Source organism: Dromaius novaehollandiae, chromosome 19 (assembly GCF_036370855.1).
Source record: "Dromaius novaehollandiae isolate bDroNov1 chromosome 19, bDroNov1.hap1, whole genome shotgun sequence".
Lineage (NCBI taxonomy): Eukaryota > Metazoa > Chordata > Aves > Casuariiformes > Dromaiidae > Dromaius > Dromaius novaehollandiae.
Window position 1 is genome coordinate 2,659,409 of NC_088116.1, and position 27,092 is coordinate 2,686,500.

The window sequence follows — 27,092 nt, forward strand, 5'->3', positions numbered from 1 at the left end:
ATTTTTTCATCATCTCTCAAGTAATTCATCCAGCTGTCTGAGTGCAGCTAACACTGGCTTCCAAATCGAGTGACTTCAGATTTTAATTTAGTGGAAGCGTTAAGGAAAGCAGATGATTCCCTGTGATAAGTTAAAGCAGATATCTCCTAGGTGAAAAGTTAAAGCCATTTATTAGAGGAGATATTGCCGTGATATTCTTCAAACTGACGCCCGACACGAGGCCAGAATCTAAACGATCAGCTTTGGGCTCACGATAAAGAGATAATTTTGAAATGGATGGTCACATTTTACAGTGGGGCCACAGAGGCAGGGAATGTAGAACACAGTAATTACAAGTTTGGTCTTGATAAAACACTCTCCATCCTGTTTAAGTCAGCAGAGGTTAGCTTGCTTGGATCTCCACTTTTAATTGGTTTTGGACTTGGGTTTGCAGAAGCAGAGGTGCTTGTTCAGATTAAAGCATCCCTCAGAAGCTGTGTGCCAAGGGGTAAAGCTGGGAGAGTGTGTTTTCTTTTCTTTTATTCCCTGAAGCTTCATGAAGCTTCAGTGGAAAGCAGATGCCCATAGAGTGGCGGTTTTTGGACTTGTTGGGTGGGCAGAGTATCTCAGTGCCTAAGCTGCAGAAAGAGCTCGTCTGCAAATCCTCCCTTTTACTCATCTCTCTCCGATCCAGCATCAGCAGTCAGCCCAAATGCAAGTTGTTTGTCATGCCCTTAGCTGTTCGCTGGAGTAGAGTCCAAGCTGAAATACTGGAAAACCTCCTTGCCTTGGTCTTGCTGTCTGGAGGATGGAAGCAGTGACACGCAGCCGCCCTGACGGGGCAGTGAGGCTTAACCTAGCCACGGTGGCTTTCGTGCACCGTGGGATGGAGAGAGACATACCATCGTCTCCCACCCGGCTGCCTGCGGGGGTTGTTTTCATCCTGAGAATTTTGTTTGAAGAAATGTATGCGGATTATTAGTCGACAGATCTGTTGTTCAATGTGAGGGTGGAGCGGGATTGTCACTGTGTTGGAGTCTGTGAGGCAGGAGGAAGCCTCAGTCTGGTACTGCATCAGCCTTATAAAGGACAAATAAGAGCAGTGCATAGTTAGCGTGATCGAGGTGATCATGCCCTCATGTTTCAGGATCGAAGCTGGTTGTCTGCAAGGCCCAGGAAGACTTTATTTCCCTTAGCATTGCACACTCATCATAGTACTGTACTGTTAAGGAACGGGTTGATTTCCCTGAAGCATTAAGAAGTTGCTGTCTTCTCTGGGCAAGAGAACAGGTCTGATGAGTATATGGTCTGATTCAGCACGGTGACTCTTAGAGCACACTTCAGTTTAGGGAGAAATGCATCTTCTAGTGTCTTTCATAGAGCAAGCAGACTTTCATTATTGCAGTACTTTATGTCAGGTTTTCTAAGAGAATGTGTGGAACACTCTGATGTATTGTCTAGTTGTTAAATTTCATAAAAACTTTTGTATTTTATTCCTGAATTTCTTCAGCATTCTTTTCTTTAAAGGAAAGATTAGACAGAGTCAAGAGAAAATTGTGAGCTAAGTTTTAAAATAGAAATAGCCATTTTGAAAAATATCTTTAATGACTTTGCTGCCTTTTGACAAATGTTTGTAGTGTCTTGAAAAAAATGGAGTTATTTATTTTAAAGCATGCAAAGTCCCTCTGCTATCTGAACCCCATCGTTTAACAATAAATGATGCTTTTGTTGATAAATGACTGTCTTTATGCAGACTAGCAAATGAAATAAGACATGATGGCTGAAAGCAGACAAATGCTCAGCTGTCTAATGTTTCTAATTCCCTTGTATTATAATCTGTTTAAAAATAAATAAATGAAAAGACAGTGCCAAGTTCTCCAGTTGGCATCTTGTAACAAATTTCAGTTCCTCTTTTTATATTCTATTTTTTCTTCTTCCTTCCCTCCCATCTCCCTCTTCTGATATTTTATTTTTATTTTCCCTCCCCTTTAGGTCAAAAAGGCCAGTGGCTAAGCGGTTTCTTTGACAATGGCTCATTCCTGGAGATCATGCAGCCCTGGGCACAGACAGTTGTGGTCGGCAGAGCCAGGTAAATTCTCAGAGGGTTGTAGACCTTTGTAGAAATCAAGTCGTCATTGAGGCTTTGCATTCTTTCTAGAACCGCCTTTTGAAATTGTTGGCTATAGGTAAAAAAAAGTCATTACTTCAAAAGGACGCTTGTTTACCACAGGAATGAAGCATGGACTGATAATTCCTCCTGTTTTGCTTGGGGATGACAGCTTTGACCTGCACAAAAGCCAAAAAGAGAGATATTGTCAAAAATTATGGCAGACAATATGCAGTCCCTTAGCTACATGGTAGCATAGTGAGGCCTTCTTGTGACTCTGACTTAGTGTAGGGTACATTATGCAGTTTACTGTTTTGCAATCACATTTAGCTTGCAAGAGAAGTTCGCCTAAAACTAGAGCAAGTTGCAAGAAACTCTGCACAGAAAGGAACTGCACACTGAGGTTTGCATGGAATAACTTGCAGCATTTTTCGAACTAGCACCTCCCACACCTGATCTTAGCTGTCTTCATGGCACAGAGATGAGCAGCTTCAGAAGCTGGTGGTGCTCTCCTCTTCCCAGGGGCATCGCTTCCCTGTACCTTGCTGCGAAGTGGCACCTGCTCAGGATTCTGCAACACTCCCCGTTGGTTCGAGATTTACATCCCTGCCTTGACAATATTTGCAGTGTTGGTCGTTCTCAGTGTCACAGGTCCATGAACTCTCAGAGCTGGCAGGAAGCAGAAGCCTGGAGACAGAAACTTGCATTTTGGCAGAATACAAATCAGAGCTGGGCTCAGAACCTCTCAATCCCCACTTCATTTGGGGGGTCTTTTTTTTTTTTTTTTTTTTTTTTTTTTTTTTTTTTTAGCTTTTTCCAGAAAAAAAGGCATTGTGAATTTCCTATCTGATTATCTGCTTCCTCTCAGAATAAAGCCATTCTGAAAGATTGCATCTCTCCCATGTGCTCGAGCTGCCCAGTGCTGCATGCTTATCCTTTGTCACTCCTTCTTCAGACCACCATCTCTTCTCTCAAGACAGAGCTTCATGCTCTTGCCTCCAGCAGACTCCCACCTCCTAATAGATGTCAGCATTTTTGGTTAATTGGCAGCCTTTTCTTTTTTGTTAGCAAGTTAGAGGGGAGAAAAAAGGCTCAAGTGCCAGAACGGCATCCTCGAGGATCCAGGTGTTATACCTCATGTGATAAGGTCGTGCCCGTGAGTGACAGATGGTCAGGATGCCCTGCTTCCTGGAAGAAGTCTACGTAAAAGAAAGATGTCCTGTCTGCAGATACTTTACGTCCCATGCTCTCAACATCATAGTGCCACCAATCCAGAGCCATATTATCTGGTGATGCTTACAATGTTTTGGAAGTCCTGTGGCCATCCCTGGAGTCTGGCTCCATCAGCCTCTGATGTAACCAAATTGGTGACTCAAGGACTGACCACAGTACCAGGATATTCCAGGTGATGCTGTCGTTGGTTACCAGAGCGTTCAGCGGGAGGCAGGACGAGGCACCGCTGTTTCTGAAGCTCATGGCACAACGGGTAGCCAGCTGAGCTCGCCCAGTGTAGCCATGAGTCAGTGCTGTTCCTTATCTCCATTGCAATGGCAACACAGGTGGCCCCAGAATATTTGGCACTGAAAGCTCCCGTTTCTCATTTAGACTCTTAAAAGCCATAGCTCTACACAGTCCTCCTAAATGAGAGTCAAAGAGCCAGAGGTCATGCTGTGAAATAGCAAAGCGTGTGACATTCACTAGCGCCCGTCTGCAGCGTCTCAGGGAGTTGTGTCCATTGCAGACATCTCTAAAAGGCCAGCTTGAGCTCCGCTAACATGTTAATGAAATGCTGCGTAATTTCTGAATGAGGCTTCCAGATATGAGGCTGCATTCAGCGAAATGTTCCTCTGTTGCTCTTCTCCTAAGACTTTTTAGGGTCGTTCATGGGTTTGGAGCTTCCTTTGGAGTCTCCTGGAGTGCAATGTGATAAGGAGAAACATACCCTTTTCTTCAAATTATGTATCGGGGCAGAAGGCACAAAATAATCGGTCTGTCCTTAACACCGGGTGACGCGATAGCACACGCACCGTACAGGCCTGGCCAGGGACGAGCTGCTCCTGCGCCGAAGGGGCAGTCGCAGGGGAGCAGGCACACGCAGGGGCATCTCAGCTCCCTCTTCCAGGGGAGCTGCTCCTCTCTGACCAGCGCTGGTCCCAGGGGTCTGAGAGCTGGTGCCCCAGAAGAGCCTTTCCACTCTGGATGTTTTCTGACCTTTTTACACTGTTGAGAGAAGCCTAAGATAGCTACCGACTCAGCTACTAGTTGTTGCATTTGACCTTGGGATGTGCTGTGACCTCTTGATATACTTCAGTATTTTTATCTGACATCTGTAGCACTTCTCTAAAGTTTTATCTTGCAAAGTACTGTAATCATATAAAGGGTTTTAGGTTAGGCGGTATACCAGGCCAAAAAAAAAAATGCCGTGATTTAGCAAAGCTGGAACGTCTTTGTTCAGGCCTGTGCTCAGCTCGACTTCCGTTCCTTTCTTCTGACAAATTCCAAGTTGCTCTGGACTCTCACACACACATACATATAATACCAAAGAAACTGACTTCTTTCAAAAGCAGTGGCATTTTGAAAAAACAAATACGAATGTATTCTTCTGGGATTGTTACTGTAAGTGCTGCCAAAACTCATCTTTTGTATGTATGTTTGGAATATGTGGGCTGTTGGCTGTAAATTGTCTTTTATTATTCTGTGGCAACTTGTCCAGGGACACACTATAAAACAAGATGTAGCATCTTCATGTGCTAGCCTGATAAAATTTATATGAAGTATAATGGAAAACAGAAGTTGTTTTGAGCTGTTTTCAAGTTCAATAAATAACTATAATACTTGGATAAAGATGTTCTTTATTAGGTCACATGGGCCCTAATATAGAAGTTATAAGTTACCGATTTAAGACGGCTTCTGCAATTACGGGTTTCTAGGCAGACTCTTAATCATAGTGAGTGGGAATATTTGCAGCCCCTAGTGCACATAGGCCCTGTCACTTCTCCTGCCGGCAGCGCGTGTCATCCAGCCGGAGGGGGCTGAGGAGAGAGGGTGGCTCTGCCGGGACTCCCTTGCTTGGAGAAGCCGTTGTCACCACAGCAAGATGCCTTTTGTGTAAGGGCGGTGTTTGATGCCGTGGAGAGAGGTGGAATGTCGCTGGGACCTGGCTCCCGCCCGTCCTCCCGCCCCTGCACCCTTGCACCCTTGCAGGCACGCTGCAGCAGAAGGTGGAGGGAGGGGACGCGCAGATAAACCCAAAGCTTTTATCCATCCTTCACCCTAACCACTTGGGAGGGGGACTTGTTGTAAGTCAGAGAGCTTTAGGGTGGCTGAGACTCACAGCATTGCTGAAACATGCAGCCTGTGGGTGTATTTGAGCAGGTGACAGCGCTTGTGAGAAAGGGCCTGGGGAGCCCTGGGCCCTTGGGTTTTTCTTTCGTGGTTAGGGCTGTCAGCATGAAAGCCTGCGTGGTGGCATGCGCGGCGATGGAGATGCAGCCATATCGTTGCACTAAATTTGGGCTTTGGTTTATTCTATTTGATTTTTAGTGGGGTATGTGTTAGTTTTTAGAACTAGATTTTGCTCTGAGAACTATAAATTGGACTCTGAAATTATCCAGCCACGTGCCTGAACTCTTCAGAAAGGCCAGAGTGTTTCTTCCTCCATTTGCTTGCATTATTTGTTTCTTTTGAGTATGTGCAGGATTGGAAAAAATGTCTATTTTTTTGACAGTAAAAAATGTGGATTTTCCCTCCTATTTCATCAGGCTGGGAGGAATACCTGTAGGAGTAGTTGCCGTAGAAACAAGAACAGTGGAGCTAAGTATCCCTGCTGATCCTGCAAACCTGGACTCTGAGGCCAAGGTAAGTTGAATGTGTTTCGTTGTTTGTCCTCCACAAGTATCTCTTTGAAAAGCGCATTTGTTTTGATGGGAATTTTTCATCCCAAATGTGGAACAAAAAGCTCAGCCGTTCCTTGGTTGGGTGCTAATGTAACAACTGCTAATGCAGTTGCTGGGACAAGTGAATAGACGGTTGTGTTCGCCATTCGTGCAGGAGACACTTCCTCGGTAGTCCTGCTTCTGTTGTGACTGAAGTGGGATGCTAAGGCTGATGCAGGGACTCGGACCAGCAGATCTGACAAGGAAAAATCATTTCCCTGTTCTCTCACAGTGGCTGTATTATCTCATACTCTCGCTGCTTTGACATTTTACTTTTCACCTGCCTGCGTTTGCCACTCCAGCCCTACATCATCTCCTCTTCTTGTTCTTATCCACGTACCCTTTTCTCTCTCTTCTTCCCCTTCACCTTCTTACAGCTGTCATTGTATCAGGCTTCTCACACCATCTCTATTCCTTTTCTTAGCTAAGTCAGTGGCAGAAGTCCTGTAGATGTTGGTGACAGAAGCATTGTCCAGATTTTTCCAAGGGCAAACAGATCCTAAACATTTCATGAGCTGCGCTCCTCCTTGTTGGCTCCACATTGCAGCTCTTGCTGCATCCATTCTGTATTTTTATGCTAACTCTTACATTAACAAGTGTTCCAAGTCTTAACAATCCTTTTTGTTCCCAACAGATAATCCAGCAGGCTGGTCAGGTGTGGTTCCCTGACTCTGCCTTTAAGACTGCCCAGGCTATCAATGACTTCAACAGAGAAGGGCTGCCTCTGATGGTCTTTGCTAATTGGAGAGGCTTCTCCGGTGGAATGAAAGGTAACTGTCAACTTGGACACCCTTTAGTATTGCCGTGGAGAATAGCTGTGCTTCTCTAGTCAGGGCACTGCTGCTGTTTCCCGCAGTGGCACAGCCAAGAGCACCAGCTCTGCTGGTGTAGTGCCCTGGAGTGTCTCTTCGGGAACAGCCCGGCGCTCAGGGAGAGCAGTGGGAGCATGTGGCAAGGACCAAAGCAGGTCATTTCTTTGGGCAGCAGCTGGCTGTTAGATTGGCTTAACTGTGGGGTCAACTGTACACACAAATTTGTGTAGTGGATCTGCTTCACCCATCTTCGCTGTAGTCGGCATCCAGCTTCTCTCTTTCATGGCAAGTTTAGAAATGCTGATATGGGGATATTTTTCTAGGGCTGCTGGAGTGTTTGGGCACGTCAGCCCTATGAAATCACAGCAATGCTCTGGACCGTCGTGCCAAAAGTCCGGTTGTGATTGCCAGCCGGAGGAGAGGGATGCTCTGTGCTGCAGTAGTTGTGGTGACAAATGGTTTCGTTCCTCTCCTCCCCATTCGTATCTTGTCTGTAAGAGGCACAAAGCAGGAATAATGGAGTATGCAGAGTGCAGATTTGACATGAAGTTCTTTTCAGCATAAGCAACACAGCTGGATTTTTTTACACGTACCCTCCTATATGGGTTACAGGAACTAGCCAGATCAGCTGCAATGAAAACAAGTAATTGGATTTTAACAATGGTTTAGTTGCTAACAAAATTTACAGCTGCCAACCTGGGCTAATTAAACGCTAATCTCAGGAAACCCCTTCTGCTTGGAAAGCTTTATGTCCTTCTGCCTCAGCTTAGAAGTGGGGTTGGATAAGCCAGCAGTATCGCACATCCAAAATGTGTGGGCATATTCTGCCGGGTGGAAACATTGTCTCACTGGTAATTTTTCACACTAATATTATCATATCAAGGACTGTCTCCCAGTTGACTCTTTTGGTGGTAGTGGTTGTTCATATGAAGTGAACAGTTATAAAACTGCTCAGTGAATATACCAGCAGTTAGATTTTTGCACCACGTATTGCTACTTTGAATTTTGTGAAGTGCCAAGAATGTGAGATGGATACTATAAAATTTAAGTAAAAGATTACAGCCTTTTACCTGCATGTGGCACTTAACCGGCACTGAAGTTATAGATCCACTAACGCAACAGAGGTTCCCGCTCTGGAAAGCCTGGCGTTTTGACAAAGGATGTATTGTTCTGTCGTCTCGTTAGCGGGATTCAAAAAAATGCTGTTTAGTTTGCCGAAGTGGCCTACACTCTGCTATGGGGCTCCCTTCGAGACTTGCTTTCCATACCACACAGCTTACTGGGGAAGTAATTAATTAATGAATGCTCGGTAAAGTTATAAAATCACTTTGCCTTACTATAGCGTGAAATCTGTCTGCTTTGACAGTGCCCTTTTTTGGGAGTATTCTCAGAAACAGATTTGAGCTTTGGATTTGGGACCAGGAGTCCAGGGTAGGAAGGAGTCTGTGGAAACGCTAGTGTTTGTGTTGCGCATCCCACGTAGGGCACCGCCGCTCGGAGGAGGAGGAGGCTCAGCCACAGAGAGGAAGAGCAGGGCCGTTGCAGCCTGCGTGCCGGTCCGTGCGTTTTCTGCCTCCTGGTCTGTGCCGAAGGGCCTGCGCGGCACGCGTCGCTCTCCTGACGGTCTCTGCGGCCCTTGGGGAGCTGTTTGCAGTTCTGGTATCGGTGCTGGTTGGGGATTATGCAGGGAGGGAAAATAAACAATTATGCCACCCCTCAGTGCACACAAACACACTGCCAGGAGCCGACTGCACTGTGGGTAAAATGACTCCAAAATTGTGTGTAATGAGTAGGAAAAGATTAGAGACAGCTCTTGCTATGCTGAAAATTGACATTAGTGGAGGAGGGGAAGAGAGGGAAAAAAACACCCTCTTTACTAGTCGGCCTAGGAGGTCTAATTCAAGCAGTAAAATAAATAAATAAATAACATAAATAAAGGCATATCACAATGGTATCGGTGGTTTCCCCAATGAGCTCTATCTGGCCGGAAGGCTATTCAGCATAATGCAAAATTAAATTATAAAAACTGGCTTGAATATTTAGATGGAGGAGCCATTTGGAAGCGGTTTATTTAGGCGAACCGGCAGTGACCCACGACGGGAGACATCAAGCGTGAAATTTACTGGAAATTAGCACCAGGGTCTTGGACTCGGCATGAATAGTTTGATAGCATGCAAATCCCCGCGACATTAAACCGCGGCGCTGCTTGTGCTGCAGGGTCACTCGCGGTTGGTTTTTCATGTTTTACTTATTATTTTTTCCTGGGACAGGTTGTAAATAACGATAAAAAAATTTAAACCGGAATGAAAAGGCTATTTTAAATCTCTGATTACCTGGCTGCTGGACGGCGGCACTGCTGGCATGTAGCGGTTTAGGAGGTCCGTGATGTGTCTGCAGCCAGCCTGAGCCTGGTGTTTACCTTGCGGTCCTATCTGATAATCCAGCCAGGCTGATGAGATGTGTTCCAGCTTTCGACGTTCAGGGCACGCTGCCCGACACTATGGAAATGCAGAAAGCTGTCTGCAGCCTTTCCAGCATGCCTGATGCATCCGGCTGCCAATATTTACACACGCGGTGTAATGATAACAGCTTCCAGCAGATCGCACGTCTGTGTCTAGTAGATGCTGGTGCACGCTGCAGCCGGGCAGGCAGAGCCAGAGGGGGAAAGCGTGGTACCAACTCTGTCTGTCCTCCCACATAACAAACACTGCTGTTCTTCCTGGAGGACGTTTATAGCGTTTCTGTGTAGCAAGTGGCTTATTATGCCGAACTTCAAATTAATACAGGACTGAAATTTGGTCCAGAAATACCCTATTTGATTTTATTTTTTCCAATCTCGGCATAAGTGCCTTTGAAAAAAACAGTTGTGCAAAGAACCTGCTCTTTAAATATGGCGTGTGTCGTTCTTTGCCACTCGGGTGATGGTGGCCCAGTAAGTGTGTTCGTTACAGTAAAAACAGTTTCTGGAGTCTGCACCGCACCAAGGCACAGGGCTGCACAAACCCCTCGAGCCAGAGCGATGGGCACCGTTAAAACCTGGCGTCACTTACCACCTGCAGCAGTTAAATTTGATGCGCTATTTTCTGTTCTCAGAGTGGAGAATACAGCAAAACTACAAATAAGAGGTAATTATCACAGTATCGCAAATGTTTCATCATTTCACACTCAAATACACCAATAACGTAGATCAGGGCCGTTGTGCGTTCTGGTTATTAAGCATGGGGACCAGAGGCAGGTCTCTTGGGTTGCCTTTGCAGTATTTTTATGATCTTCCCAATTCTGCCCTTCTATTTTACCTCTTAAAAATGTACTTTACCAGTGCCCACTTTGCTAAAGTGGTACGAGTAGGCAAATTTAAAAGTTGAGGTGACAGGAGGAAAAAATGCCACGAAAGAGCAGACTCGTTAATACTAGGGACGGAGTTCCCTGACCTTGCTGAGGCCAGGCTTGGTGAGCCCGGGAGGATGCTGGCAGCAGAGAGCATTCCGTTTCTCTCAGTTTCTCCGCGCTTCCTCCCTCTCCCTTGTTCAAACAAGCAGCACTTTTTTTATTCTACACCTAACCTGAGTAAAATATATACCCTTGGCAGGAGTGAAAAATGTATTGCTAATTATGCAATTATTTTATTATGTAGCACTAGTAAAAAATGTCTAGTAAAGAATTAATTCAGTTAAAATAATTTGAATCAAGCAATTATTTTCTTAACACTAGAATTAGCTGAAAGTACTTCAAGTGGTTTATTACTAGCACTACATAATAAAATAATTGTGTAATTAGTAATAAATTTGTCACCCCTTTTGAGGTCTTTTTCTTTGCTCAGGACAATGAAACGAAAAGGTTGGAGTTTTGTTTGGTTCTCAGTCCCCACTGTCTCTAGCAGGATTTATGTTTATTCACAATTACAGGAAATGGATTGTTCTTCCCTTCATCAGCGTTTGAGGTTTCTTAAAGAATGTGAAACTCCTTTTCTTGGGTACTCGGATAATGACCTTGCAAATGAACTGGAGAGAGCAAATTAGTACCTATGGTACTAATACACACACGAGTGTATTGTGTATTTATGTGTGTATATATGCATATATATAGGTGTGAGTGTGGGTGTATGTATTTCCCATCGAGTTAGGTGCTTAACTATGCTCATGTCGATGCTTAACATTAAACTGGGGATTAAATGCTGTGGGGACCTTGGCTGGAGTCTCTTTCTGCCCCAGAAATGATGGTGCTCTCAGGTGGTGTAAGGATTTTAGATGAATAAATGGACATGTGTCAGTCTCTTTTGTTTTGATGCTTCTATATGTAACCGTGTGTAACAAAATATATATATTTGAGTCTGTTTCCATTGCAAACTATATCCATTATAAACTATATCATCTCATATTAATTCTTTTTGTCTTCCTTTTTTTGCTCTTTTATTTAAGTCACTTTTGGGGATGATATTTTCAGTGTACTGTCTTTACATGGTGGAATTATTCTTCTTAATTTTGAGCAAAATGCCTTAAATTGTAATGCAAGAAGAGGCGAAGAATAGTTTTTCACACCTGAGCCCTCCCCACACACAAATTTTTATCAAGATATGCAAAAAGTCTTCTGCCATTCAGTGTGCCATGCACATTACATGAATCTCGATATAGATCCACGACAGTAAGTGTGAAGTTGGGCAGCTGAACTCATGTTAAGTTCACAGATACCTCGCCTAAATTTCTGAATTGCTGAAATACTCATTGGCTTGACTGAGAAGGTAAGCAATGGGTCATCTCAAGGACTCCTTGTAAGACTGGCTTATGTGAGCTGAGGGCCCCACAGGTCGTATTTTGTGGGTAGATTTGATTACACTGGAAATAATCAAACTGTTTCCGAAGTGGAGGTCCTGAATCCAGGAGCCAAACTGTTGTGAGAACATCTGCTTTCTCAGTCGATCTAGCCCTGCCCGCCTCCAGCAGATGCCAACGGGAACTGCGGGATAGTAGCAGGAGGACGTGTTCAGAAGAGCTGAATGTTTTTTTTCCCCCAGATTGACCAAGCGTGCCGGGGCTGAGGCATTGAGATGATGTGACTTCAGCTGCTGTGTCCTTTTTCCGCAGACATGTATGACCAAGTGCTGAAGTTTGGCGCCTACATCGTGGACGGCCTGAGAGAGTATCGTCAGCCAGTGCTTATTTACATCCCTCCGCAAGCAGAGCTGAGAGGAGGGTCCTGGGCTGTGATTGATCCTACCATTAATCCGCGTCACATGGAGATGTACGCCGACCGAGAGAGCAGGTACCGCAGCTTTCTCCTCCTTCCATAACTACCTGCTTTGAGGCATAATTACCTGGCGGAGTGGGAAGCTTTCAGTTAAGAGTATGGTGTGGGTTGACCATTTTCCAGTTGTACCCAGTGTGTCAGAGGACTTCGGTGTGTAGTGATCACAGCTTGGACGCTTGGGCTGTTTTCCTGACTGTGGCCTCTCTGTACCAGCCTCTGTGAAGCCGCATTAACTAACCTTTGCAAAGCACCGTGAGATGTTGGTGCACAGGATGTTCTTTGGTTCTGGTATTTGCTCACACTGCTTCATGCTTGGAAACAAGTGTCTTTGCATACAGTTTTGCAAATTAAATAAGTGTGTAAATAAGTGTGCACTTTAAAATACTTGGGAATTGTACTATCTATTGGGTAGGTAGTTGAGTAGTTTCACTTTTTTCTAAAATACAGCTTGTGTAAGTGAAGTTCTAGTTACTGGTGGTTCAAAGCATAAAACTACAGACAAACTCTTGCAAGCAGTTTTTTTTAATAATATTTTAAAGAATCTCGAAAATGTAAAGATACTGAATTATTTGCAGGGAAACAACAGCCCTGCCTGGGCTTATCTGTAGTAGATAGAAGCAGCTTGAACTAGAAGGACAGCGTGCAATAGTCTTATCAGGAGAATTTTACTTGAAATAGGCAGGAGGAGGAGGATGTAGCTATGAGTTTATGTTACAGAAATGAGCAGCAAAGCACTTCAAGTACTAGAGAAAACCTAACCAATGTTAGATTCCTGGTTTTAATGCATTTGATCTGGCCAGCCGTGTGATATGAAAATAACCAGGCAAATGGGAAAGAAACTAGCATCTGCTGGTGAAAATAGCTTTATTTTGTCAGTGTGACCCCTCGGTACCCGGTTCTGTAGATGTGTCTGTGTGATCTCCTTGCAGAAGTGGGGGCAGCCGAAACAGGTCTTCAAGCTTTCCCCTTCTCCCCAGTATCTTCTGCAGCTTTGGTGTCACATTTTGTTAGAGATGGACGAGCCTCCAGAGCTCTGCCTTTCCCGTATGCTCTCAGCCTTAGGCATTTTCCTCCCCCACCTAACTAATTTGCTGCCGTGTACTTTGAAGCATGGAGCCTGCTTGCTTCAGACAGTCAGGCACAACGCGAGCAGAACTTTGACAAACTTCCTCTCCATGCGTTTTTTGAGATGCATACAGGAAAAACAGTGCCTCACCCCCCCGACACAGACAGACAGACACAGACACACACACAGACACACAGACACACAGACACACACCACCCCTGTCCCTTAGCTCCCTGGGATGCCACTCTGTAAGGCGTGAGGAAGGACAGGCTGGAGTTCGATGAGCTGCTGTTGGGCTCTGCTGGACTTGATCTCCAGTAGCCAAGGAAAGAGTTTGCTTTGCAAAGTATGTCGTGATGTCCCCAAGTACGGGTACGGGTTTGTAATGATTCTCATTGCTCTCGCTGTCCCATAACCCTCAGCACTGACCTTCCTCTTCTTCTTTTACTTGGACCTTCACTGTTAAAGACTGAAGGGATTTTATTTACCAAGCCTAAGTTTCAAATCACGTGTTCCTCTGTCTCTGACCTGGGAAGTGGGCAGGATCTCTAATGAAAATGGTTGGTTAATTGGTTTGTTTCATAAAGCTTGTGACCATTTGAAAGGGCGCTTGGGTCACAGCTTGAAAGAGCCTACCTAAGAGTGTTGTTTGCACCAGCCTGTATTACATATATTATTGGATAGACATGTTTCTGTGAAGCCTCACGTGCGTTTATGGCATTGGATAAATAATAGCTAAGATTCTTTCTTTCTTGTTCTCTCTTTCTCTTTGTTTTGTCTCCCTCCCTCCACCCCTTTTCTCTTCTCTTCTTTTTTCTACATACTCTCTAGATAACATTGAACCATTCCGTTTTGTGTTTCCCCTTGTCTGATGACCTGAAAGTGCCTTTCTTTTCTCTTTTCCCGTCACTGATCAGAGGAGGAATCCTGGAACCGGAGGGGACAGTAGAAATCAAATTCCGCAGGAAAGATCTGGTGAAGACAATGAGGCGCGTGGACCCCATCTACATGCGTCTGGCGGAGCGGCTAGGTATGTCTGCACTTGGGTGCTGGCGGATCAATGATCCGTTCAGCTGATAGCTAATGAATGTGTTTATAGACCTTAAAAAGGGGCACTGAGGCATTTTATCAAATGCATGATAATTTTTATTTACTGTCATCTAAGTTGGGAAGAAAACCAGATGAGACAAGCTGCATGTGTGTATATGTGAGAGACGATACCGTGTGTGGAGCATACCTAGTGTGTGTGTAATGTACGGAGCGTCTTTTTGAACCAATTTTTTTTTTCTTTTAAATTTATTCAGCCTTACAGCAGACACTCCCCACAGCTGCTTAACCCTGGCTTCCTTCTCAGCAATTGCTTAGATTACTAAAACCTCCTGGGCCAAACCCTTAGCTGGTGTCAGTTGTCATAACTAAGGATTTGGTCAAAGGTGTTTTGGGCTGCTGGCGATCACCGTGTGTCTGAGGGAGTTTTGAGTACAGATATCTGTCTGCTCTTCAGTTTCAGCAGGATAAAATATTCTTTGTCTCCTCCCTAAAACATGGTGCGATTTGCAGGGCTCAGTGGCTGGCGTGTCACTGCATGTGACATTACTACTGTGCTTTTTGCTTTAAATGATGCTAAAGCCTGGTATATACTCAGTAAACCGAAAGAGTATTCAGCAAAATGCACTTAGTATCTGATATGTACTCTCTCAGGGGAATAGGCTCTTTAAACAGTTCTCTACCAGCTCTTACTGTAAGAGTATAATCATACAGAGCCTCTTTCTGCCTCCAGAGTGGACTACATTTTAGTAGCAGAGGAAGCGCACTTTGTGGGTATAGTTTGAATTTATAAAGCCTTTTGGGATCCTTCTGCAAATGACTGATAAGTTGTGGCTATTGCTGCAGTTGCATTGTATTATTTGGGTTTTTTTTAATTTATGACAGTGCAACAATTTATACAGAAAACAGCCATTCCGATACACCTTTGGAAGAGGGTAGTAACTGCAAAGGGTGCTGCCAATGTTAAGAATCAGACTGCTGGCTGAAAGTTGGGTTCTTACTGATGCCTTTGGTGGCATCCACAAATTTTTGTCTTTTTTTAATGGTAGTGTTTTTAAAATCTCTGTTTTCTCTCACTGCGCTGATATATATCTGAGTTCAGATCTTGCTTGTGTGCGTTCTGTGCACTTTCTCTGATGCAGTAACACATAAATATCCACAGGAATATGTTATTCTGTTTGCTTGTTTCCAAAACCAAATTTTAATGTTTGTAGGTGTAGCAAGGAAGCTTTTTTCACAGAAAAATCAACTTTGGCCTCTGTTAGACTTGGCAGCGTCCCTTTGGAAGCAGACAGATAGCCTGACTACCCCAGATCCTGGAGACCCAGGGCCGCGTCCCAATAAATGTGTTCCCAAGTTGTTTTGCGCTCCGCAGTGTCAAGGCTGCAGTGTGATTCCCGATGCGGTGAGGACTCGTGGCTGCACCTCCTGGAGGTGTTTCCTGGGCCTCCGCGCGCCGCGCAGGATCGCTGCCTCCCGAGGAGGGAGAAATCAGATGGGTGGTTAGGGACGGCAATATGCTGAGCAGTCAGCACAGTCCCTGCAGATAAATGGCACTGCTGCAGGAGCACCACTTCCGAGAGTGTTTACCTTAGCCCAACCATAAAAAGCGCTGGCTCCTCTGACTTATAAACCCACCTACCGCCCCCGCAAAGAAGTGGTGCCTTCTGGGAGGCGGCTCTCGGATGAATCCGCTTCCAAGAGCGGAGAGACACCGGCTGCGGACAAAGAGGGCTGTTTGCTCGCTTAAATCCTGCAGCGGTGGAGGAAGGGGGAGCAGAGCAGCCCAGGCTTATTTATTGCCGTGTGGCCCCTGCGCAGGGTCTGCGGGCTGGCCCACCACCTCCTGCAGCCCCCGCGGCCGGGGGTACCGGCTTCCCCAAAACCAGGGGTACTGGCTTCCCCAAAACCAGGGGCTGGGGGGGAGGAATGGCAAGCAGATTTCTACCGAGGGTCTCAAAATGCAAAGCCACGCTATGGGAGGAGGCGGGAGCCTGTTCAGGGTCCCCCCCCCCCCTTCTCTACAGGGTAATTACTCCCAGCAAACTCCATACACTTTAATTAAAATGACTGCAACACCAGAGTAAGTCACTTACAACTGTACGTAGAGAGAGCTCTAAAAGCTTCAGTGCCTGATAAGCATCTCACTTAGATGGCTCGTAATTGCTCCCAACATCGGGCGATCATTGCTGTTGTTTTGCCACTAATTCCGTGCCGTAGCAGGAAAGCCAAGATTGCAGGACACCGTGAATTGCATAATTTTTTTTTTTTTGCTGGTTTTCTTTCTGGCCAATTTAAAATTTGTCAAAGTCGGTCTTCTTCTGGATCACTGCCCTTTGATATTTCGCGCACTCCATTTGCCACAAACAAGCCGCAGGGCCGCAGTTCATGCTGACTCCAGCAGAAGCAGAGAAAGCTCCATTTATCTTACACTGCCTGCTGAATTCTTACTCATTAACTGGGGGTTCACTGCCTCTCTTTAACCCCTGAGTGGCTGTCATCCCTCCCCGGAGCTGCTGAATAGCAGGGGAGAGGGAGATGTTGGCAAACATGTGCGTGCGCGGAGGGGTGGGGAAACAGGGCGACTCGGTTTTCATTTGAGGCATCTTTAGACCCTGGTTTTGACTTGCAAGTGGGGAGCGTGAGAGCAGAGAAGGCTGGCAGATATTGAATAATTTGACATAAATCTGTTCATTATCAATTCTCTGGCACTATTGCTGAAATGTTTATTAGCCCCATGTTTTATTAAAATGTCACTCAGAGTTGTGCTATTGCAGAACAGCCCACAGTGCAGAGCAGAGGGCACGGGAGGAGAGGATAGCCCTGTCCTGCCCTGTGCGTGGGTTTCCACGGCATAGGTGTGCGGTGGGAGCGCTGAATTACCCAGAAATACAGGAACGAATCAGACCACAAGCCTCGGGCCACAGTCAAGAAGAATATGGAGATTCAATTTTATTTATTTACTACGGTTAGAGTAAAACATTTAGGAGAGGAATAAAAATCAACTTTGTCATGCGGATTTCAAGCATCAAGCATAAGGAGGTTATCTGTGTAATGTAGAGTTGTACAGTGTAATGCGAGCAAAGATTTGGTCCAATTTTAATGAAAGAAATGGCAAAATGGCTCCAGTTAGAGTTGCAACTATCTCGTAGTAAATGGGAGGCATCTGTTGTTCATCTGATAGATCTTATGATAGTGTGAATATCCTCTTTGGCCGATCCCATGAAAGGCCGCAGTGGCTCTGCGGCGGTGGCCAGGGACAGCTCTGGCGCTGCCTTTTCTTGAGTGGCTGAAAACTTCTGCCCTCTGACCTGTCTCATTCCAAGCTTTTCCCGGGAAAGTTCAATTACGGTTCAAAAGTCTTGTAATTATTGTCTGGGTTTTTTTGTTCTGTGTTGTAATTAATCAAAACACCAGCTGTTTTCTTGAGCAACAGCTAGGAAAAATGTTGCTGTTGAGATTGCCTCTCCCATGAAGTGTTGGGCAAGTGCAGTCAGCGGATTGAAACTTTTTGTCTTTTTTGGTAATGCTGATTTTCAGGAGCTGCTTCTGTATGCAAGTGCTGCTGCATTTGAATTGTCGTTAATTCACAGTCATGAGTCTACAAGAGCAAGTACCGATTCCCATCAGCTCCTTCATGACAATTGGCATCTCAAACTTTTCTCTCAGGAGGGTTCTGGATGATTCCCCCAGAATATCAGTTTTTTGGGATTATGTGCCTGCCACATTTTGCCCATTTGCCCTGGTGCTGGTATGAGGCCTGAGGAGCTGGGAAGGAGTAGAGTGACACATCGCACGGTGCAGTCGTACAATGATATTTCAAGCCCGTGTCATGGGCGTGGGTGACCTTCACTGGTATTTCATACTGCACCTTTATAACATAAATCCTACTGAATATTTAGTGAAGCAATTACAAGCAGTCTCATTTAAAGAAACAAGCAACGACAATCAACAAATGCCTGTCTCTCTGGGGACGTGAACGGCTCTGCGTGACCTTCTTCTCCGCGCAGCTCGCGTGCGAGATCTGTTGACTGGGCAGCTGGGAAAGGGCTGCCATTCCTGCTGCCTTTGCTGAATTCCTGTCGGGCAGGGGCTTTAGTGAAGGTAGATGAAGAGAAGGTGAGATTCAGGTAGAAAGATTTTCTTTGTTCCAGGTGTGGAAATTAGATGGGACAGTTATAACCAGGGATTAAGTTGGCATCTCATGCTGTTGGATACAGCCTTGCCGCTGGGCAGTTTGTTTCCATAGGACCTGCTCAGCACGTGCTGCAGTGTGGTTTAAGTGCTTTGCTGAAAAGAATGGCCTTAATGTTCTCTTTTTAGTGTCTTCTGGGAAAAAAGATCCCTAAATTTGCCTATAATAATTGTAAGGTTGAGGCAATCCAGGAAGATTCACCCATTTCTGTTGCTTGCAGTGAATGCGTTAATGCTCCTTTGCAGGCTGGGCAGGTTGCTGCTATTCGTGCTGTAAAAGTCGTCTGTACAAATCAGAGGTGTGGGCTGATGTGCCGGAGCAGCTGAGGCCTGGGCTGAGGCCCTGCAGGAAAGGGTCCTCCCTGCTTTCCGGAGTGATCTGGGGTGAAGGAGGGCCAGGAGGGTCCCGGCGGTCCCCGGTTCGTCTGCGGGGAGCCCCCGCGGGGCTGGGCGCACCAAGCCCACTCCCGGGGCCTCCAGCAGTGGACTTTTGCCCAAAGCTTGGGTGGTTTGTTGGAGGAAGAGGCAAGAAAATGAGCAAGTAGATGCTCCGCCATGCAGAGGCTGCGCGCTGAGGGCGAGGGAGAAAATCCCACATTTTAACAGCTTAGACACCATAAACCATCAAATTGATTCAGAAGCTGCCTGGCTTTCTGCAATCAGAGGGAACCTACAATAACATTTCTTGAAGTCATTTTGTCTAACCTGTTAAACTGGTCATATTTAAAAAAAGCACTTTGCTACTAAATGTTATGGGAAGCCGTGATTCATGGTGCCGCTGAGCCATTTCCGTCTGGCAGGAACTTTATTAAAGGCAGCCCGTGCCCCGACACCCGCGCCGGTCGTAATCGCGGCAGGACGCGGCGCTGCCGGCTCCCGCCCGCCCGGGCGGCGGGGAGAGCTCCCGCGCGGCTGGCTCCTTCCGAAGGGGCTCGCCGTTTAACGGGGCACAAATCAAAATAGTTTAGGTGTTGCTTCCTCTGCCGCGATGCTTCCCCTTAACTTTGGGAGAGGAGTGTAAATTGATATTCAGTATGGGAGCGCTCTGCGGGAGAGGGTTCTCGGTGGATTTATTGCCACGGCTTTTCCATTTGTCTGCACAGGGAGGGCAACTTCTCTGAAGTCTTCTTCTCTGATCGCCAGCTATAAAGCATGCACGCGGATCCCTGGTGCGATGGCGAGGAGCAGCTCTGCGGACACGTGTCCTCTTCGGGGTGGTTAAAGGTCTCCCTTGGTTAACTGCGGTGTTTGGCGTTTATTGCTTGGTGTCACTGAGGTGCTACGGGCTGTACCAGACCTTCGGGGCCTGTTCCGGGCTGTAGGACACGGAAGAAAAAGCTTGTCCCTCGGAAAGCCAGGCTTGGAGTCCGGGGTGGCTCAGAGCCGGGAGGCCCTGGCATTGCTCCACGGAGAGGTGCGCACGGGCCAAGGGGCACAACGGGGAGGACACGAGCTGCCAGCTCCCTCCAGGGTACATGTGGGGAAAGTTTCAGGTTAAATTCATCTTATGTATGGTTTAAAACTCATTTCTGTTGGTTTAACAGGGTGTGTTGGAGTGGAGTCTTTTAGCTTACGTGTTTCTGCAGGTCGCGAAGCGTTTGGCTCTCATGACCGTCCTGGCAGGATGGTTTTATCCCGCGAGCGCTACTTGCCCCCCCGGTGCCGGGGACAGCGCCAGCCCTCGCCTCCCCGGCGTCTGCGATGAGGACAGATCCCCTGCACGCTTGTTCACGGAGGATTTGGGGAGTGCGAAGGGCGTTTTGGCAAGGCCCCTTCCCCCAGCAAAGGGGACGGATGTTGCTCTTTTGCCCTCAGAAGAGATTCGCCGACCTCTTTTGATATCCCCGTCTTTAATACTTCCCCAGGGTAACTTCTCAGCTTGATCAATACCAAAATTGCCCTGAGCAAAAAAAGACAAAGGAGAAAATGCTCCATAGAAGGAAGAGGCCTCGGTGTATTTACCCCTGCGATGAGACATTTCGGGTCGGGAAGGCAGGACTGAGACGTGTGCCTGGCTCTGCCGAGCGGTGCAGTGGCTGTGAGTGTACCAGCACTATTTATAGAAGCAAACACACTTGGCGACTGCAGAGCAAGCTGCAGTCCAAGATAAAAGCATCTCATGGCTGTTAGAGTGCCCTGCATCCTCCGCAAAGCTCGGAAAGTCGGGCTCTTCCTCTCCCTTCAAGCTGCCGCCCTGCCTTCCCGCAGGCCCCACCGGCGTGCCAGACCTGCCGCCCCTTGCGCGCTCGCACTGTAATGTGGCCGTTTCAGAGGCTGCCGCTTTCGTCCCTCCATCGATTAGTACCTGATCCATACCTAGAGGTCTATAATGTTCCTATGATTTAAACTTTAACAGTTTCATTAACTGTCTGGTACCTTTAGAGCAAAGGAATCCCATATTTTAACTCCCCTCTTCTTGCCAGTATTTGATTTGTGAAGGGAGACTTTTCTGTGAAATAAATAAATAAAGCCCAAGCTTTCTGAAAAACCCTGAGGCCTCAAGATCTGACTAGAAAAGAAAGAAAACCATTCCAAGATATTTAATTGTACAGGGGGCTTACAGGATTGATCGAGAGCTTAGCTTTTTACAATAGTCCAGTGAATAAGAAATGCTCCTGACAAACGATCGATGATGGGATAATCACTCTTTATCCCCCCTCCTCATTGTTACCGTCTTTCTTTCAGGAGAACAGGGTTCAGAAGTCAAAAATCTTTATAGACGCTGCTTTTAAATTAAGCAGAAAATAGACATTGACATATTTGTTAATCTCACCTAAATCATTACTGGGCCTGGCTGGTTTGGCTGTACAAGAAGAGTGTGGCAGGTAGGCCAGCATACATGAGCGTTACTGGCTTAAGTGCATGCGTTGCCATTTAAAACAGGGAGGTACAGGAGCCTGGGAATTTAACATGGATAAATATATATAATTTTTAATTCTGAAGGTTATAAGTGTAGCTTCTCTTAATTAAAACCTTCTTAGCAGCATTTGAAAGGTTAGGCAACATTTATATTGGGAGACACACAAAAACATTCCTTCACTGGAAGGATTTGCTGTATAACTGACCCGTGACTTTGTGACGTGTGTGTGGGTAATGCTCAAACCTGCCCTGATTTGGGAGAGGAGCTCGGGAAGGAAATGAAAACATGGCTTGTGCAAAGTAGAAAAGAAAAGGGCCTTCGTGCACAGCTCAAGGTGGGTCTGAGCCCAAGCGCCCCGTGCTGCGGTGCTGCGAGCGATCCGCCGCGGCGCTGAGCCCAGCAGTGAGTCGCTGTGCTCACGCGGCCCTTAGGTCCGGCAGCCCTGGACCCGGTCCGGCAGCGTCAGCAGCAGACGCTTACGGGCAGAGCGTGAGCGTCACGCATGCGCAGCGCGGTGCTTTCCCCGGGACGCTCTCTCCGCGCCCGCAGCCCCGTGGTTCAGAGGCTCCCTGAGGACAGATCAGTGTCCGCATCTTTGTGCTGAGAAGTCCGCTGTGGACTTCTCTTGCATGGATTTGTCTAATCCATTTGTACTTTTGGCATCCAGAACATCCTGTGGCAACGATTTCCACCATTTGATTATGCATTATGTGAAAAAGGCCTCCCTGCTCTTGTTTTTCTTTTAAAGCTTCTGCCTGCTAATTTTATCTGTTTTCATTGAGAGGGACTTGGATTACTTTGGCTCTCAGCTTCAATTCCAGAGCCTGCTTATTGTCAGGCTGGAGAATATCCGTGGTGCTGCTGAGGACCCGCATTGCTAAGCTGTCCTCCTCTGCCTCTCCGCAGCAATTGCCTTCCCCGTCACCCAGCCGGGAAGCGTGACAGCTTAACAATAGGTGTTGATGTAACAATAGATGTTGCATTTAATCCCATTGACATTCCTTCGCAAACAATAAAGATTAAAAACAAAAAAAGCTTGATGGTGCTCACATACCACAAAATGCAGTCATGATATTCAGGCTACAAGATAATAAGAAAGAGCGTTGTCCGCTGGCTGAAGCACAGCTCCGGCTTTTGTTCCAGGTTCTCCCGTTGACTTCTTACAGTAGCGGGTAGCACGGCTCTCGGTTTTGCATCTCGGCTTCCTCTCTGTACACTGAATTTACAATGCTGCTTGCACGTCTCCTAGGCATATGGGTGGTTAGATTAACATTTGAATGGAGGGCGCTGGAGGATAGTTGAATGTTGTAACCTCCGTGCTGGGAGCAAGACTTGTCCATGACCTGGCTTCAGCTTCCAGCGACCTCGGCTTTAACGGGGGAGGCGGGGGGAGGCAGCTGTCCCCGAGGCTGTGAACTTGCAGCCCGAGCGTCTCAGGCCCTGGTGTGGCTGGGAGACTTACAAAGTGCCACAGTTAGCAGAGTATCCAGTACTGTGTAATTTGGCTGCCATTGCAATCTTTGCGTAAATTGAACCAAAATTGGCTCTAAATACCAGCCTCTGCACAAGCACCTCTTGCACATGTGTTTTTAAGGCAGGATGGGAGAAGCATCAGCCTACCATGCTTGCCCCAGGCCTGGGCCAGCTTTCACCCCCTGGGGTAAATGACTGCAAGATCAGTGGAGAGTTGCCCTTACTTATGGTTGTGTGCACTGTGGCCTGTCACAGCTCTTTGCAGGAAGGGAGAAAAGGGGATTTAGGCTCTTGGTATTGTAAAGGGGCAGCTGCTCTTAGGAATTCATTTAACATGCCACTGTTTGGAAAGAAAAGAGGAGGGCCCTCGTTAGATCTTGACTGAAAATGAGTGTGGCTGAATCGTGGTCACCACTAGTCCCTTTTGAAAATTGTTGTCCCGTTAGTCAGCTTTGTAAGGACCACCTTGATCCTGCTGCTGGAAGTGGCAGGAGCTGCTGCGGGTCCCAGCGGCGCTCTGTGAACAGCTGACGTGTTTCTTGTCTGGCTCAGGCTAGTCCTGCTAGTTCCTTTCATGGGGTGACATTAATCAGAAATTGTTTTAATGAGTGTTTTTGTTTTAATCAAAGTTAATTTTATCTGAGCTCAATGTTTTAAGATAAATTAAGAATTACGAACTCCACAGGACATCTTCTTGACACAGTTTTTCTCCTGTCCATCATGTTAGTCCGTGAGCGAAACCAGTGTGTGTTGATCACTGGTGAAGTGAGTGCTCCGTGGGCATTTTTGGTGTCCCTAACCTAACTTGTATATTTTCCTTAATGAGACAGTGGTGCTGACAGCTGCCAGTAGGAACCAGCCTGCAGGAAAACTTGTGATTGTATATGTGGTTTTACATTGTCCATGTTTCTGGCTGAATGAACTGCATGTTGGGACATTATTCTTGTTTGGGAGTAAGTCCAGTAAATCTGTCACTTAATTGATGGCTCAACTCACTGGCATTTAAATGCAATAGAGTTTCCATGGTAAAATCTCCTTTGGAGCTCTTGCTTGAGTATTGGAGTCAGGAAATCTAGGCTGGGATGATTGCATTTGACTCAAAGCTGGTCTTGGCATTGCGTGGAGCTGATGATCTGGCATTTGTCCTGGCCAGATGCAGTCAGGATTTCGCCCCTGCGCAGTAACAGCAGAAACCTCCGTTCTCCCTCCGGAGCGTGTGGTGGTGCCCGTCTTCCCTAGGCACACCAAACAAGGGTCTGGGGGCCGCCTCCTCAGCAGCACATTTGCTGATTGACTCTGGCTGAATACGGCAGGTCTCTGACGTGTAGCTGCGCCTGCTTGCAGGTACGCCTGAGCTCAGCCCTGCTGATCGGAAAGAGCTGGAGACCAAGCTGAAGGAACGGGAAGAGTTCCTCATTCCCATTTATCACCAGGTAGCCATGCAGTTTGCTGATTTGCACGACACGCCGGGCCGGATGCAGGAGAAGGGTGTTATTACTGTGAGTATGATGGATCTTTCCTCAGGGATGTTGTGGGAAGGCTTGGCACAGGTACACGCACTGATCCCAGCCGAGAGTTGGCAACCCCGAGGGGGACACGTTACTGCTGGAGGCAGCAGGATCAAAGGAGCCTGGTGTCCTGTGGGGCTGCAAATAAACCTCTGCCCCAATAACTCTCACCACGGCGTTGAACCCTCTCCACACACCAGCTGTTTTCTGCCCCCTCAAATGCAAGAACGTCATGGTTTTTGGCACTTTTATCTGATCTGCGTCCATTTGAGACCCCACGTTTTCTGGGCTTGGCCGGTAGCTGGTTAGTGACCGTATCGAAAAATATTTTGTGATTTCCCCCAAAAGGGACGTCACAGTCTGCCTTGATGGGACGGGAAGGCAGTGAGAAGAGTGGGTCTGCAGCCCGTGGAGACCCTCGGTGATGCAAAGGGCTATAATGAAATAGTTGAAGCCCAGCCCTCATGTCAGAGTTTTAACCTTGGCTGATTGGTTGATGACTTCTGTGGTTCCCTCTCCCCTTGAACATTGGTTTCTTGGGCCATGCTGCTCGCCTGGGGAGCTGTCTCTCTCTGCAGGAGAGAGCAGGCTTCAGGGAGGCAAAGGAGGCCACACGTCGTGTCTGATGACTGAGTGGTGTGACAAGGTGGAAGTCTTCAAAGCTCAGAAATGGGAGCCTTTGCACTTCTCTCGTGCCAACAACGTAACTGAGTGTATGAGTGCACACATTTCTCCGTGAGCATGGTAAATGTTGCCCCTCACTCATTTCTCCTTCTCCACTTAATGTCTTGGGCAGGACATTCTAGATTGGAAAACTTCCCGTACTTTCTTCTACTGGAGATTAAGACGTCTTCTGCTAGAAGACGTGGTCAAGAAGAAGATCCATGATGCCAATCCTGAGCTGACTGATGGGCAAATCCAGGCTATGCTGAGACGCTGGTTTGTGGAAGTCGAAGGGACAGTAAAGGTAAATGAAAAAACAGTTTCACCAGGGCAGTCATCTTTCCTGGGCTTAAGTTCACTGAGGTTCTCCCAAGAGGGGCTTGAGCTCTGGTTTTTAATTGTAATGTCAAAGGACATTGTAGGTGACGAGCAAGAATTTCTGGGCAGTGTTCCTGGTCATGAGTAGCTTTATCGAGATACTTTTTATAGCAGGCCAGAAAAAAAAAAGAATACTCAGGTTCAGTAGGTTTTTTCCAAGCATGTAGCACCATGCATATGAAACCCTGAGCACCTGAGAAAGGCGAACAGTTCTCCCAAGTAGAGCAAGGCAGAGCAATCTCTGCGAAGAAGGCTGCGTAGAGGTGCTGCTGTCTGGCAGAAAGTTCGTGGCAGAATTGGCAGCAGAAATCCCAGGAGTTGCAGCACATGCTCTACACCAGCCCTGAATATCTCCGTCGTCTTGTCTCTGCGCACAATGTGCCTAAAATAGCTCTGCAGAGCTGCTGTCGGTTACAGAGGCTGTTACGGAAGAGCTGTCCTAGCTGTGGGGACCTGTCCCAGAACACCCCTTGGGATCCTCTGTGATATGAAAGCAGGATTTTTTTTTTTTAATTGTTATTTCGTGCTGAATAATGTCCTCAATTTTGCACTATCCCACTGACACTGAGAAGGGCAGGAGGGATGCACTGCTTGTGCTCCAGATGTCATCTTGTCATCTCCTTGTCCTCTAGAGATGTGCTCCAGATATACATGTGGCAGATGTAAAGCCAACCCATCACATCTGGCTGTCCTGCTGCTTGCAGAGGGGACTGTGGCCCAACTGTCCCTCCTTCCTCTGGGCTGCCCTCGTGTCTCGTCCCCTCCCCAGGGTCATGGGGACAGATCACAAGTGCCTTGCCACCAGTACTGTTGTCGTGTTTCAGCCCAAGGGAGCCCCAACTGCTCTTCCACCAAGCGTCCCACCTCTCCGCAGAGTGCAGTAGTGCTGAGCGGAGCGGCACGCTTTCGAACGCAGGGTTACGAATGAGCTGTAAGATTTAACCACCGTGGTTTGGGGGGAAGGGTGCCTCGGCGCCGTCCTCATCTGATAGTTTTGCTGAGGATTTCTCTTTTTAATCGTGCTTGAATTTTGAGGCTGGCAATCTTTGAAGAACAATCGTTGGAGCTGCTCTTTAGGTTATTTTTGTTGCAATCCTCCAATCTGAGTTCTTTATTTTATTTTATTTTTTTTTAAGTCACAAACACTCAGGGGTTCCAGAAGCAGAGAGGGGGGTAGTGTTCTCTGGAGGGCAGCAGGCTTTCCAAGGTAGTGTCTGAGTGTCTTTAAAAGCGGGCATCTCGTTAGCTAATACATTACACCAATCAAGGAGAGTTATCTTAAGCCACAATTAATCTGCTCCCTGGCATATGTTGATAGGAAAGCATCATGCTGTTTCTTAATTAAAAGCAAACGGATTAAAAATGATTAATAAGAGTATTAAATATTCTCCTAAACTAAAAGCTTTGGGATTCTTGGATAAATCTAGCTTTACGCAGGTCTGCAACCATAAGGCAGCTACTGGGGTTTTTTCCCTTCCCTGAAATCTTCCCAAGTGCCCTACTTTGTATGCAGGGAGCATTTCTGTCATGTCTAGGGGCAGAAACAAGGAGCAAAAACTAACAAGTTTAAAATAACAATAAGAAAAACCAATGAAATAAGCAAAATCTGAAGATTGAAATGACATCACTGTTCTGAGACAATCATATACATAACGTTTAAGAAAAAGGATTCCCAGTGTGAGCGCTGGGCTGTGATCTCAGCCTGGCACCGGTGCAGCGTGTCCTCCTTATGTAAGAGGATGCATCCTGCCTCGCTGGCGGAAACTGCCTGTGGGACCCCGTGCCAAGAGGCTCCTTGTTGTCCCACTGCCGGGAGCACTGGCCTG

The 27,092-nt window shown here is 46.8% G+C and overlaps 1 protein-coding gene across 9 annotated transcripts in view; it reads left to right on the plus strand.

Annotated features, from left to right (window-relative positions):
* ACACA (acetyl-CoA carboxylase alpha) overlaps positions 1 to 27,092 on the plus strand; it is a 147,901-nt gene that overhangs the window by 114,337 nt on the left and 6,472 nt on the right. For all 9 annotated transcript variants that reach the window (XM_026107303.2, XM_026107289.2, XM_064523106.1 and 6 more), the window contains 7 exons: positions 1,972 to 2,068; positions 5,848 to 5,944; positions 6,656 to 6,791; positions 11,915 to 12,092; positions 14,061 to 14,173; positions 24,062 to 24,216; positions 25,022 to 25,192. In XM_026107303.2, the coding sequence (XP_025963088.2) occupies positions 1,972 to 2,068; positions 5,848 to 5,944; positions 6,656 to 6,791; positions 11,915 to 12,092; positions 14,061 to 14,173; positions 24,062 to 24,216; positions 25,022 to 25,192 (947 nt within the window). The remainder of the gene's footprint in view (positions 1 to 1,971; positions 2,069 to 5,847; positions 5,945 to 6,655; positions 6,792 to 11,914; positions 12,093 to 14,060; positions 14,174 to 24,061; positions 24,217 to 25,021; positions 25,193 to 27,092) is intronic.